General features: G+C 63.2%; 2 protein-coding genes across 2 annotated transcripts in view; both read right to left on the minus strand.

The window, feature by feature from the left end:
• UBE2G2 (ubiquitin conjugating enzyme E2 G2) overlaps positions 1-190 on the minus strand; it is a 37031-nt gene extending 36841 nt beyond the window's left edge. Inside the window, exon 1 of the mRNA XM_059392501.1 lies at positions 72-190. Coding sequence (XP_059248484.1) covers positions 72-114 — 43 coding nt within the window. The 5' untranslated portion in view covers positions 115-190. The remainder of the gene's footprint in view (positions 1-71) is intronic.
• A 1729-nt stretch (positions 191-1919) lies between these two features.
• SUMO3 (small ubiquitin like modifier 3) lies at positions 1920-13450 on the minus strand. The gene is made up of 4 exons (XM_059392503.1): positions 13313-13450; positions 8420-8548; positions 4848-4919; positions 1920-3193 (listed from the first exon to the last, which is right to left on the minus strand). The coding sequence occupies exons 1-4, from the start codon at positions 13331-13333 to the stop codon at positions 3116-3118; spliced, it is 300 nt and encodes a 99-aa protein (XP_059248486.1). The 5' UTR covers positions 13334-13450; the 3' UTR covers positions 1920-3115.
• Between the last annotated feature and the right edge of the window lie 1143 nt (positions 13451-14593).

The raw sequence follows: 14593 nt of genomic DNA on the forward strand, positions 1-14593 counted from the left end.
GGGGTCGGGGTCAGGGTCGGGGTCGGGGCCGCGGGCCGGGCGGGGCGGGAGGCGGCGCGGCCCGCACGCACGTTTGTACTCCGCCATCAGCCTCTTGAGCGCCGTCCCCGCCATCGTCCCGGCGACAGCCGCGCGTCCGGCCTCGCCTCCTCAGCGCGGGCCCCTCCCGCCCGCCGCGGGCTGCTTCCGGGTCGCCGCCGGGGCCGGAATCCCTTCCGGGGCGCGGCGCGCGCCTGCGCGGTGCCGGGGGTGCCGGGGGGCGGGGGTGCCGGGGGCGGCGGCGCAGGGGCGGCGTCGGGGGGCGTCCGGGCGTCGCGGTCGCGGGTCCCCGGCTTCGGCCCGCGCCTCGGCCGCTCTGGGGGTCCGGGTCGCGAGCGGCGCCCCGCCTCCCGTCGGCCGGTGTCCCGGAAAGCCCGGAGCCGCGGCGCCCGCGGACGGGGTGGCGGCCGCCTGTTGCATCACACTGGCCGGGCCTCGGGAGGGGCCGCCCGGGGTCCGCGCGCGGAGGACGGCGGCCGGGGACGGGGCGGGCCGGGGACGGGGCGGCCGGGGACGGGGCGGGCCGGGGACGGGGCGGGCCGGGGACGGGGCCGGGGACGGGGCGGGCCGGGGGCGGGGCGGGCCGGGACCCTGGCTGCAAGGCGGGCGCGGAGCCCGGCGGGCGGGGCGGGGCGGGCGGAGACCGCATCGGGCGGGGGTCCTTGCACAGGTGACCCCGTGGCGGGGATGGGCACCGAGGGCCGCGCCCGCAGGCCGAGCGCGCGTGGCAAGAGCCGTTGCGGGGCGACGTTCGGGCCCAGATGCCGTCAGCCGAGAGCTTCGGGTCTGCGGGTCCGACAGGTCGCGGACGGCCGTGCTCCTCCGCGGGCGCCGGGCAGAGAGAGGGCGCACAGCCGCGTGACCCGACCGCTGCCCTCCGGCTGCCCCCCGCTGTGTGATGGGCCCCGGGGTGAAGGAGTCCTTTCTCAGTTCTCAGCGTGGCGCTCGGTCCCAGTGGGCCCGCTGTCCCGCGCCGACCCTGCCGTGCTGCTCAGCCCCATTCCGAACGACTAAGACAGCGGACTTGTATGTTGTGGCGCTGCCGCGCGAAGATGCACACACCTTAAACCTTAGAAAAGAAGTTTCAGGGTCTGGCGGCTCCACTGGTCACGGCCCAGGTCACGATCCCAGGATCCCCTGCTCCGGGGGAGCCTGCTTCTCCCTCTGACTCTGCTTCTCCCCCTGCCTGGGCTCCCTCCCCCTCTCTCAATAAATAAAATCTTAAAAAAAAAAAAAAAGTTGTTGCGTCCACAGCATGCATGTCCTACCCACATCCTACACTCCTGTGTAGAAGTGACTGGGGAACGTCCTGTACCGAACTCAAGCATCCCTCGGAACTGCTGGTTACTGTCTGCCTCCTGCACCCAGAAAACACGTTCCGCAAGGGCAAGCAGTTTCCGTCTTGTTCACTTGTGGAGCAGCGTTAGTGCCCGAGCGTGGCAGTCCACGAATGCTGAACTGAGTGAATTTTGTCAATGCAAACACCTCCCACACGTGTCTATTTTAGGGTAGAAGCACACAGAATGTATGCCAACACTAGCTTCTCAGATGGGGAGGCCACGCACCGCACAGAGGACGGGTCTTCAAACACCAACCTTGAGAAGCCCAAACTTCTGTCCCCAGCCATCCAGATGATGCTCTGGAGAGGAAAAGGGTCACGGTACTAGTTCCCAGCCACAGGCTGGGAGAGCTCGTGAGGAAGGAGGGGGACAGCCAGGACTGCCATGTGTGACCTGCCAGGGCGCAGAGGGTGACCGTCAGGTGAACACTCCCCTTCAACTAGCCTGAAAATGCCAGTGGCCTCTCTGAATGGTCTATACGGATGGGACACTGTGACAGTATGGCCCAAGGCCAAAGGCAGTACTTATTACAAGCCTGGAGACGGAATATCAAACTATATTTACTGTTTACAGTAGCAAAGGACAACAAATAATGTACAAATCGGTGAACGAACAGAACAGAGCCAGCAGACCACCCCCCCCCCCAACGCCCAAAGAGCAGGACACAAAGGAAATGCAAACCCCTTCAGCGAGATTTCAGGCAAGCTAGAGACGACAGTCACGGTCACGTGTGGTGACTGGAACAGGGCAGCAGTGGGTCCATACACAAAGACAGGAGGAAAACTATCCGTTTAATTGGTGTAGATCCCAAAACCTCACAGAACCTAGATCACGTACTAAAGCTTAAGTCCCACACCTATTTGGAAAGCAGCACAGCCCACATCCGTCAGGGTGACATGGAGTCACCTTTCCGCGGGCTTCGTGGATAACACACGCGGGAGCAGGACTTTCACATGAAAACAAGCGCATACCCAGCAATACTGAAACCTGCTTTTTTGAGAGACCATAATTACTCCGAGGAGAGAAAAGTGAGGCCAGGGCCCTATGACCAAGGGAGACCCGTGGGGGTGGCTTTCTTCTCTAGGAAGGGGAAAGGCCTATCTCTGCGGCCCCAGGCGCCAGGCAGTGGGTGCCCACGCCCAGGGCCATGTTGCCAAAGGACCTTCTTATTTTCCTTTTCACCTTTTAAAAAGCATTTCAGTATCTTCCCTTCAACTTCACCGTATCCTGAAACGCAGTACTTCGCAGCATTTAAAAAACCTGTGCCTACACGAAAGAGGGAAAGTTTATCTCCCTTCCCCAAGCTGCCCCCAAACTTGCCCAACAGAAGTGCCCCCGCCGCGGTGCTGTGAGCTCTCCAACAAGCAGTGGGGGGGGAGGCCGAGCCCTGCGGGCAGGTCCCCACCTCGACTACAAGTGGACATTCAGACCACAAGTCGGGGGGCAAAACTGAAGGGGGAAAGGACAAAAATGAAAGCAAAAACAAACCCCAAGCCCCTCCGAACACATTTCACCCCAACAAAGACAAGTGCGACCGGCCCAATTCCAGCCGTGGGCGCCCCCTGCAGACAGTTCTGAGTTGCCCTCGCCAAATGTCAAGAGAGGGAAGTAGTTTTGGTGACCGTCCTTGGGTTTCCCCAGACTCCTCTGTGATGGGCACGGTCTCTGGTTCACTATCCGACAGCAGACACAAGGACGATGACACAGTGGGGACAGTCCCTGTAGACGGGGCGCCCTTAGACGCAGCCGCTCTCGGGCGAGCCTCCCGTCTGCTGCTGGAACACATCGATGGTGTCTTCGTCCTCCATCTCCAGCTGCCGGGGGTGCAGTGAGAGGGGAGAGCGTTAGTTTCCTCGCCGTCCCAGGAATGCCGACCCTCCCAAGCAAATACACAGGCTCACCGCGCGCGCTTCCTCCCCTCGGAGGACACCGTCCGGCCTGGCCACACCTGTGCGCGTCACACGGGGACAGATGCCCGGCTGTGGACGTCCCGTGAGCCCTACTCATCCCCCAAGCCTCCCCCCACAGAACTCACAAAAGATGTTCAAACCTAAGGACTTAGAAAAACTAAGCCTAACGAAGGGGGCACAGGCCTGGCTCAGTCAGTAGGGAATGGGGCGTGTGATCTCGGGGTTGAAGTTCAAGCCCCCCACTGTGTATACAGATCGCTTAAAAATAATGAAGTTTCAGGGGCGCCTGGGTGGCTCCGTGGGTTAAGCCTCTGCCTTCAGCTCAAGTCATGATCCCAGGGTCCTGAAATCGAGTCCCACACATCGGGCTCTCTGCTCAGCGGGGAGCCTGTTTCCCTCTCTCTCTGCCTGCCTCTCTGCCAACTTGTGATCTCTCTCTCCTTCTCTGTGTCAAATAAATAAAATAAATAATTTTTTTTTAAAATGGAGTCTTCAGAAAGAAAAGTAAATCTCATTACAAAATAAACAAGGGTCTCGAGCTTTGACCCCCGTGACCCCCCACCCCATCCCACTCAGGAGCATCTAACGAGCGGTGCAGGTCACGCCCACGGACCCCAAACAGAGCCACATCCCACAAGGAGGGGCTGCTGGAGCAGACGCGTCCTGCCGCCGGCTCTTCTCTCCTGGCACGGGGTGCTCACACGCTTACCCCGACCTCCCCCATTCAGAGTCTGCGGAGGCTGGAAGCACCGATGCTCCCCCGGGACGCTCTCCCAAGGACAGAGGTGCGGGGCTGGGGCAGCAGGGCCTCTCCCCAGCTCAGGCCCCAGCAGCAGCCAGAATGACAGGCAGGCAGGACAAGGTGCCCCCCCAGCCCCCCCCGCCCGCAGGAGCCCCCCACAACCCAGCACCTTAGGTGAGTGGAGCGAGAGCTCCTGGAGTGGCACCCGCGGCCCGTCACTCGGCGGTCCTGTCCCGTGGCCCCATCCGCCTGTTCTCACAACCCAGGACCGAACGGGTATCCTCTCGCCTCACAGAGAAGAGGGAGGCTCCGAGACGGTCAGGGCTCTAGATCACAGGGTCACCCAGCTGGCGGCGGCAGCAGCAGCCCAACCTCAGCGCCCTCTCCAGGCCCAAAGCCCTCCCACTGCAGTGTGCTGTGCGGCCAGGGGAGGGGTGCGGTGGGCCCCGGGGAGCGAGCCCGCACGATGGGCGATGCCGTCTGCACCGGTCGCGCCGGTGCACTGGAAGGGCACAAGGATCGGGCCGGCCATGGAGTTGCCAGTCCGGCGCCCTGGACGAGGCGTGGGCGCTGGGAGAAGGGGCAGGGGTGCGGGCGCCGGTACCCCGTCCTCCGCCCCATCCACCAGCACGGGGGGACGGCGTCCAACTTGTCTCCTCTGGAAAGTGAACCCCAAATTTAAAACTTACATTAAGAAACGTCACGTATCGTGCGTGAGGCCGCCCAGTAGCACTCAGACCAGCGCCCCACTCCGTGGCACGGCGGAGACGGGAGCCCCCCACCCCCACAGCCCAGTGCTCCCGCCGGCTTTCCTACCTGCGCGGGGGTGTCTGTCTCGTTGATCGGCTGCCCGTCAAACCGGAACCGGATCTGCCTCATTGACAAGCCCTGAAAAGAAACACCAGTTACCGTTCGTGCTTCCAGGGGACACGTTAATTCCAGAAAAGAAAACATTTATCTCAAAACATCAGAATTGAGAACATACAGCCTTGTGACCCGCGTGATTATAAAACAGGCCGGCGGGCCTACCACACACTGTGGGATGCGCAGCACGGAGACCCGGCTCTCACACCTTCCAGCCCCCGGGGTCGCGCCCTGTGGGGGCTGGCCCCCACTTCCCCCCAAAAGCGACCAGAAGTTCACACTGCTGGCGCCACCACCTTTAAGAAGGTCCCAGAGAGAAAGTGAGGCACTGTGACCCGAGGCAGTGAGACCCGGGTCACAGGGCTGTGTGTAGGCGGGAAGCAGGCCGACTGCAGGGCCCAGCCTGGGAGGAGCCCACGCAGACTGCTGCGCCCGAGGCCAGGGCCAGTGCGGCGGGGGCGACCGAGACCCCTCCTAAGAAGCAACTCTGATTCCTCCCACCCGAACAGGCAGGACTGAAAGCTGCATCTCTGCTCCCTCCTGAAAAGATCTGACCCAAAACCCAAGGCATGAAGCACAGGGACACAGAGTACAGGAGAGGAGAGGGACCAGCAGAAGCAGACATGGCCACCCGCCAGGCGCTGCATGGCCACGGATACTAGACCCCAAGGTCAGGTGTGTGTGGGGGGGGGCAACAGGACTCGAGCCCCCAGAGACTCAAGCTGCTCACAGCTGACGCTCCAGCAGTGCCTGAAAACTGGTGCAGGAAAGGTCCCTCCAGACCCCCAACTTGGGGGCCCCCTGCCCCAAGCGGCCAGGCACTGCCATTCCCCAGGGAAAAGATCTACCTTCCGGAGAGATGGGCTCTGAGCCCTGGGCTCAAGACACCAGGGACAAGTGACAGCAGCCAGCGTGGAGGCCAGCCACCAGCCAAGCCCCAGCTGCCCGTCCAGCTGCACGCCCAGGACGCAGACAGGAGGCTGGGAAGTCCGCTTCCGGGAAATTTAATGACTCACAGGTTATGACACCTGCAAGGCACACTCCCCCCCGCGCCCTCCCCAATGCTGGCAGGCCACCCCACCGGGGCTTGTGGGCTCTGTGCAGGTGGCTTTTCGTCAGCCTTTGGGCCTCACTCACAGATATGAGCAGCTAACCACAGACTTGGAGACGGAAAGCCTCAGATGTGCAGGCCTCCGATCAGCGAGGAAGGAACGGGTCTGCAGGCACAGGCAGGGAGGGCCCGGAGGACACAGACTCCGGAAATTCTAGAGACAGTCACTGCTGGGAAAAAGCAACCCTCAGACATCAAGGGAGAAGGAAGCGCATTTGGAAATTAGAAATCACGGCAGAGGCTGGCCAGCCCAAGTCAGATGGGAGCACGAAGTTAGAAGAACCTCCCAGGAAGAAAACCAACGGCATCAAGCACCAAGCCCGAAGCCAGTGGGCAGAAACGCTCCTGAGTGACCGGTCCAGAGCAGGGAGCTCCAAGACGCAGGGGCGTCCCGAACACAGGGGACAGGACGGGAGAGGGCACTGTCCTCAAAGAACCAACGTCAGCCACGTTTCCTGAACCAAAAACACGTTTCTACACGGAGGGGCACCTGGCCGGCTCCACAGTGAAGCCCGCGACTCCTGATCTCAGGGTGACGAGCTCAAGCCCACGACTGGTGTACTGATTACTCTCAAAACAAAAGGAAAAGGAAAAAGAAATGGGAAAAAAGCATAGGGTAGCCTGCGTGGCTCAGTGGGTTGAGCCTCTGCCTTCGGCTCAGGTCATGATCTCAGGGTCCTGGGATCGAGTCCCATGTCGGGCTCTCTGCTCAGCACGGAGCCTGCCTCCCCCTCTCTCTGCCTGCTTGTGATCTCTGTCTGTCCGATAAAGAAAGAAAGAGAAAAAAATGCATCAGGAAAGGGAACGGCACAATCATGCCCTTCAAAGCCGTGACAGTGATGTTTCAGGACACAGAATTGGGTCTTAAAATCTCTCAGAAAAGAGCAAAGTTACATCAAAGGACCGAGAACCAGAACGTCGCTGCACTTGCTACACCAACACTGGGAGAAGACGACATGGTGAGAACGTGCAGCCAATGGAGACGCGCTGAGGTTTAGGAAAAGCCGGTCACCTCAGACACACACTGTCTCAAAGACGCTGCGTTTTGTAAACCTCCCACAGCAAGATGCCGGAAGACATGCTCTGCCCAGAGGAAGATTAATCCAGAAAATACAGAGGATGGCGGCCAGAACCATCTCCAGAAGGGTTCTGACGGGGCTCTGCGAGGACGGCCCAGCCACCAGGGCAGCGGGGCAGGAAGGGAGGGACAGGCGGCGGGGACTGCAGGACGGGCCCCCGGGCAGCGGGTGGACAATACAGGTGACGCGTTCACCACGATCACCCAGAAAACCCCCCGCAGGGACGGCCTTTGAAACCAGCTCTGGAAGGCGGGGAGGGACACGAGGACGGCGCACTGCGGGCCTCTAGTGTTTCGTGTAGCGACAGGTCCCAAGGCCACCGCCGGCAGAGCCAAGAACGGGAACAGGCCAGCAGGACTTCCAGAGCGTGCAGACACAGGCTGCCTCCCGCTAAGAGGACCAGGGCATCATGGAGAGAAGGCCGGGCAGGACCTGGTCCAGGAGCCGCACCCCGCACCGCAGAGCGATGTGCACACAAGCCCCCACAGGGAGGGATGTGGAGGGTCTCAGGTCCCTGTGTGTGAATGAGAACCGAAGACTGTGAGGTTCAAAACAGCGACATGTGTGGGCCGGTGGCGGCAGCACCAACCGTAGAGGGCCAGGCGGTCACTGCGGGAGGGCGCTGGAGACCCGGCCCACGGCTGCGGTGCTGCTCAGCCAAGGGAGGAATGAAGGGTTCTCCGCAAACCCGACCGTGAGCAGGGCGGTGTCTGCACGCACACACTCCAGCCACGGCCAGAAGTAACAACAGAAGCACGCGCGTCCATGACTCTGCCACTGTGCCCTGAAGGACACGGCCACACACGCCTGACTGTGGGGGGACGCCGGCAGTGGGACCCGGCTGCGGACAGGCCTGACCCGCCACCTGATGAGACACCAACAGGAGCAGAAGGACACAGCCAGCGAGGGGTGAGCGTGCGCGTGCACAGACACATGCACCACATGCACTTGCACACTTGTGCACACACTTGTGCGCACACACAGACTTGTGCACACGCTTCCAGGACTGTGCTCGTGCACCCCATTCACTCACGCACACGCACACACTCACACACGCACGCTCGCACACGTATATGCCGTGCTCATGCACGCTCACACACACGTGCACATGCATTTATGCATTCCGCTCGCGTGCACACGCTTCCAGGAATACCCTCGTGCACACACATGCACTCGTGCACACACTCGTGTACACACTCGTGCACACACATGCACTCGAGCACACATGCACACGTGCATCCAGGACAGCGAAGCCCGGGGCAGCGGGCACTGCCTGCTGTCGCAGAGCCACGGCTCAGGATGGGAGCCCCGGGGCCGCAGCGCGGGGGACGCACCTGCCTCTCGCAGTACGCCTTCATCAGCTTGCTCAGCGGGGTGTGTCTCTTGATTTTGAACTGCACCACGGAGCCGTCCTGCCCGGCCACCTTGAGGTTGATGTGGTCGTTCTCGGTCTTCACGCCCTCCTGCAAGCACACACGAGACCGCGTCTCAGCACCGGCCCCCGCACGGCCACCCTGCTCACGGGCCGCGGGCGGGACCTGCTGGGTGGAAGGCCTTAGGAGCAGCTCATCCGTCTCCGGCAGCCCCGAGTCCTTCGCACAACCGCTTCGTCTCGACACAGGACGCTCCCAACGCTACACAAGTCGATAGAATTCACGGGTTATGAGCTCAAAGGACAGAATCTGCTTAATGACGCTGGGAAAAACCCACAACCCATCTTCGCTGTAGCAGGACTCTTCCAACATCCCAGCGCGTGCGCGCTTCCACGGACCTCGGGGACAAATGAGACAAGCACCGCCCACGACACGAGCTCGAGGGCAGCGGCCCTGTTGGGGGGGCGGGGTCACCCCATGGGCCGCACCTCTCTCCAGCGTGCCTACGGGGATCCTGCAGGCACAGGGCCCAGCCGGAGGAGCCCACGCAGACTGCTGCGCCTGAGGCCAAGGCCAGTGCGGCAGGGGAGACGGAGATCCCTCCTAAGAAGCAACTCTGATTCCTCCCGACCGAACTGGCAGGACTGAAAGCTCCATCTCTGCTCCCTCCTGAAAGATCTCACTACTCACATCTCCCTACTCCGGCACGATCTGGGAAGACAGGAGTCCTTTATTTTGAACAAAATGAGAAAGCTGGCCCGGGACCCTTTGAAAATCAAGTCTGCTGTGAACGGTGTTCCCGCCCCCTGTCCTCACACACGCCCGTCTTGCTCCTGCGCATCCTGTAGGGCTGGGCAAGCAGCAGCCCCGAGGCAGGACTCCAGCAGCGCCACTGAAGGCGGACCAGCTGGGGCGCGCTGTGGCCTGGGCCGGGGCAGGCATGCGGACACCCCGATACCCTCCCTCTCTGGAACAGAGACGCCGCCGTGGCCAACCAGGCCCTGCACATGGGGTGCTCACTGGCCCGCGGCCAGGGCGGAGCTGCGCACAGATCCCCCAGACATGAAGGGTGCATTTGTCGGGCTTTTTTTTTTTTTGAACAAAGGTTTAATTTTGGAATGATTGTACATTTACAGAAAAGGAGCAGCCAGACCAGAGCTGGAACTGCGCGCGCCCCTCACCAGGCTTCCCTCGCGTGAACGCCCCCGGCGCCACTCTCCGTCTGTGCCCCTGGGAGCCCAGAGCTCGCGGCCGCACTGGCAAGGGAACGCACACTTCTCTGACATCTCCGCAGGTTTCCCGCCAACGGCCTTTCTCTCTTCCAGGATCCAACCCAGGCCACCACACTTACATCCATTTAGAGATAAGACTTTTTTTTTCAATTTTTTTGTGTCACCACCTGCGTGGCTCAGGTGGTGAAGTGCCTGCCTTCGGCTCAGGTCATGATCCTGGGGTCCAGGGATCGAGCCCCGCATTAGGTTCCCTGCTCAGCGGAGGGCCTGCTTCTCCCTCTGCCTCTGCCCGCCGCTCCCCCTGCTGTGTTCTCTCCCTCGGCCACATAAATTAATATATACATACACATGTAGCCTAAAGTCTGCCATCTGGCGGCTGCCGGCTGGCATTACACGCAGACCTGCGGTCCTCCAACCTCCACCGCACCCGCCTCTAACCCTATTCTCGCGGCCGGACTGGGACTCTGTGCCACTGACCCTAACGCCCCTCCACCCAGTGCCCCATTCTCTGTCTCTGTGATTCCATCCCCTCTGGGCATCTCACGCGAGTGGATCACACAGTGTTTGTCCCTTGGGACGGGCTTATTTCACTTGGCACGACGTCCTGGAGGTTCAAGCCCAGGGCCGCAGGGGCCCGTGCTGACGTCCGTCCGCCACACGGGGGGCCACGTTTCCCGTGCCCGTCCCTCTGAATTCATCCGTCCGCGGACCCCTGGGTTACTTCCATGTCGTAGCTGTTATGAATAATGCTGCCATGAACTTGGGGGGGACAAGTAACTTTTGGAGACCCCGCTTTCCGTTCTTTGGGGCAAATACCCAGGAGGATCGCGGCTCCGTATGGTGATTCTATTGTTAAATCTTGTAGGAACACCCACACTCACTCTGCTGTGACTGCACACGGGACGTGCCGGCCGTGCGCAGGCTCACCGGGGGCTGGGTCTGACCTCGGAGAGCAGCCACCCCCGAAGTTCTGATTCGCACTTCTCCATTTGTGACTCTGAGCGTAGCCGACGGGCTCAGTGGCCATTCGTGTACCTTCGTCTGGAGAGCTGTCTGCTGGAGAGCTTTGTCCATGTCTGAATAAAGTTCTTTTTTGCTCTTGAGTTTGAGGAGTGCACTCTGTATTCTGGATATTAATCTGTGATCAGACCGGTGATTTGCAAACATCTCCTCCTCTGTGGGCGGCTGCTGATTCCGGGGACGGTGTCTCTCGATGCACAAAATGCCTCATTCTCGAGGAGTCGGGTTGCTCTTCCCCTTGTGGCTGGTGCTCTGGTTTCTTATCCCGGAAATCTCTGTGAAGTCCGCTGTCCTACATTCCCTCCTAAGAGTTTCCTTGCCTTGGGTCTTACGTCTCGGTCCCTGATCCATCTGAACTGCTTTTTGTATACGGTGTGAGGTAGGGGGCCAACTCCGTTCTTTCGCATGAGTACGGAGGATGCATGTGCTTTTTTAACGGAAAGAGATGAAAGTGTCAAGACAGACATGGGGACTAGAACACAGAGCAAACAGACACACAGGGCAGCGGCTGCAGGCCAGTGCAGGAAGGCAGCAAAATCAGGGAGGGCACTTCAGGCTGGTGCCGGCAGAGTACATCACAAACCGCTCTCCCTGAGGGAAGGACACCAAGAACCAACAGCCTCTCTCTGACCCCTGGTGAATTCCTAGTAAACCAGCAGTAAAAGAAAAAAAGAAACAATGACCACAAATCACCAAGGTCACCCCCTGCGTCAGCTATCCAAAGGAGGCAGACACTGTTTTCCCAGCTGACCCCCCGGTCTTCTTCCCAGCACCATGATGGCCCGCAAGTGCACCCCTATCCTCTCTCCGGGCCTGGAAAGCACAGGCCTTCCTCGGTTCAGAAGTAACGCAAACGAGGTTATCCTGACGCCGCACAGGGAAGCTGGCCACATAGCTGCAAAGTCTGAGGGCTGGAGCTGTCCCACGGTACTGGAACTTTAGTGAGAGGAAGCCAGGGAAAAAGCCCTAAAGGCGTTTCTATTTGCCCCTGGCAAGCCATGGACCCAAGATGGGAAATTAGAGTAAGAGGCCGGGCTGGCAAAAAGCAAACACAGCTTCACCTGCCTATGCCACAAGGCAGCGGCTCTGGAGCCCGGCCTTCTCTGAAATCCCAGCGGGCAAGGGGCCAGCCTGCACAAGGCCTGGAGAGGGGCAGGGCCCTGGGCTCCAGAAGGATCCGCTGCACCCCAGCCCTGCCGGCTGTGTGCACCGAGGCCCAGAGGGGCAGGGACTCCGGGATCAGAAGAAGCCTAGGCAGGAAGCACCCACCTCAACGGATGCTCCGCTTGGGCAAAAGCGATGGACACCAACAGTGCAGACCGACAGCCTCAAACGCTTGTTTTCAACGAAAGCAGTTACCGTAACTCACACTTCGCTAAGAACCGCCACAGCACCTACACTGTCCACTCTGTAGGAACCCAGACCAGGGAGCCAGAAAGGATGGAGGAGCACAAACCCGGAGGACACGATGGGGAAGGGGCGGGGGGGGGGGGGGGGGGAGGGCGGGGAGCCGGGGGGGGCGGAGAGGGGGACCGGGAGCGGGGCGAGGGGCAGGTGATGTGGGGCGAGGGGCGCACACTGGAGAACCGGATGGGTAAAGGGGGGCGCGCACTGGAGGATGCCACGGGACGGATGGGGAGGGGCGCGCACCGGAGCACACAGACGCGGGGGCGACGGGGAGGCACGAGCGCGCACGGAAGATGTCCCGGGGCGGTGGCGCACACCCGGAGGACCGCGGTGGGGCGCGATGACTGGCGGACGCGGCGCCCACCGGATGACGCGGGCGGGGAGCCGCGCGGACACCGGGGGCGCAGCAGGCCCGGCTGTGGGGGGCTCCGGCGGGGACCCGGCGTGCACCCTGTGGGCGCCCTGCGAGGGCAGAGCGGGGCGCGCGGACGCCGCCGGGGGAAACGCGGCCCGCGGGGGCGGGGGGCGCAGGGGCGGGAAGGTCCCCGCGAGGAGGTCTGGGAGAGGCGCGGCCCGGGGGGAACCGGACGGAGCGGGCAAGGGCGAGGCCGGGGACGGGTCCCAGCGCAGGGCTGGTGCGGGTAGAGGGTGGGTGACTCCGGAGGTGGCCAGGGGGTCCCGGAGACGGCGGGTTCCGGCAGGAAGCGCCCCGACGGGGAGGGTCCGTGCAGGGGCTGCCCCGCCCGCGCCCTCCAAGAGTCGCGTCCCGACAGCGCTGCGTCCTACGTGCGCCCCGGCGGGGCTCCCGGGAGCGGCGGGGCGGGGCTTGGCCGAGGGGCGGGACTTGGCCGAGGGGCGGGACCCGGGCCGTCGGGCGGAGCCTGGGTGGGGCGAGGCGCACCGCGGGGGGCGGAGCCTGGATGGGGCGGGGCCGGAGCCGGGGCGGAGCCAGGGCGGGGCGGGGCGCGCCGCGGGGCGGAGCCGGGCCGGAGGGGGAGGGGAGCGGGGTGCGGGGCAGGGGCGGGAGGCCCAGGGCGCGGGGAAGCCCCGCGGACGCCGCCTAGCCCCGGCACCCCGAGGTCGCGGAGGGCGCCCGGGGCGGGCCGGCCCGGGTCGGCCCGGGGTGGGGGGGCGGCAGCGACGGCGCGGGCGCGGGCCGACCCCGGGGCTCCGGCTCGCACCCGCCGGCCCTTACCTTGGGCTTCTCCTCGGACATGGCTGCGCGCGGCGGCGGGAGGCGGCGGCGGGGAAGCAGGCAGCGCCGGAGCGGGCGAGTCACGCTCTCCGCCCGCCGCTCTCCCGCCGCAACTGCTCGCGGGGCCGCGCTTTGCCCCCCAAATCCCTGCGCGCCGGTTGGCTGCCGTGAGGTCACGTGGCGGCGCGCGTGCACGATGCGCGCGCCCCCGAGGTGTCGGGCGCGCGCTCGTGTGGGCAGAGGTTCCTGGTGGTTGGAAATGCGTCACGGGGCGGGACGGCGCCATCCGGTGGGCCTGACAGCGGGGGCGCTCGGGGCAGCGAGGGGCCCGGGGGCGCACACGGAAGGCGGGTGTGCTTAGGGCGTCAAGCGACCCCGGGGGCGCTCAGGACACCGAACGGCCTGGGGCGGGGGGCGGGCAGATATACACGGGGGTGTTCAAGGCACGGAGGGCCCCGGGTGCAGGGTGGGGAGGCCAAATGCTGTGCCAGGGGGCGCTCAGGACACCAAAGGGCCCCGGGGGCGGGGGGAGGCCAAATATTCAGGGGGTGCACAGGGCACCGAGGGGCCCAGGAGTGCGCACGGGAAGTGGGGTGGTGATGGCACCAAGGGACCCCACGGCAGTGGGGGGGGGCTGCTGCGGACACCAAAGGGGTGGCGTGGGGGGGAAACAGGGTCAGAGGCACTCAGGTGACCAAGGCGCCTGGGGCTGTGAGTAGGACCAGGGGCCGCTCAGGGACCCAGAGGCACACAGGGAAGGGGAAGCAGGGGACCGCGGGGGCTCTTCAGGACACCAAGGGGCCCCGGGGCACACAGGGAAGAGGGGTGCTGAGGACATCCGGGGGGTTGCTCATAGGTGGGGGGCAGGCACAAAGATGGCATGTTATCTTAGGGACTGAGAAGGACCTGTGCACTGTCTCCATGCCCTAGCCCACAGACCTGGTGTCCCATCCCCCCCCCTTCCGCTCCTCCAGCCAAGCCGCGGGCACACCCACTGGTGGGGGGGGTGCGTTTTTCGGAGCAAAAGGAACAAAGGCTGGTGTGGTCAGCCATCTGTGGTGGGCACAGGGGACCTGGTGCGTGAGTTGCCTCAGAAGGCAGCCCCACTCCTGGAAAAGGCTCCACTGGCCCTCACGAGGAGCCTCACGTCCTGTCGGGAGCAACCGCAGGTGGAGAAAGGTGGTCCGAGGCGGGCGCACCTGTCCGCCAGCGACAGCTTGCCGGCGTTCACTTAGCGCACCCAGGGGAACGCCAAAGCCTGCACCCCCCACCAGGGCGCCA

Source organism: Mustela nigripes, chromosome 2 (assembly GCF_022355385.1).
Source record: "Mustela nigripes isolate SB6536 chromosome 2, MUSNIG.SB6536, whole genome shotgun sequence".
Taxonomy (NCBI): domain Eukaryota; kingdom Metazoa; phylum Chordata; class Mammalia; order Carnivora; family Mustelidae; genus Mustela; species Mustela nigripes.

Excerpts from the sequence above, each read along its gene's own strand:
- SUMO3 (XM_059392503.1), bottom strand. The coding sequence starts at position 13,333 with ATGTCCGAGGAGAAGCCCAAG. Across the intron at positions 8,549-13,312 it reads TGTCCGAGGAGAAGCCCAAG|GAGGGCGTGAAGACCGAGAA; the intron begins GTAAGGGCCGGC and ends GTGTGCTTGCAG. Across the intron at positions 4,920-8,419 it reads AGGCGTACTGCGAGAGGCAG|GGCTTGTCAATGAGGCAGAT; the intron begins GTGCGTCCCCCG and ends GTTTCTTTTCAG.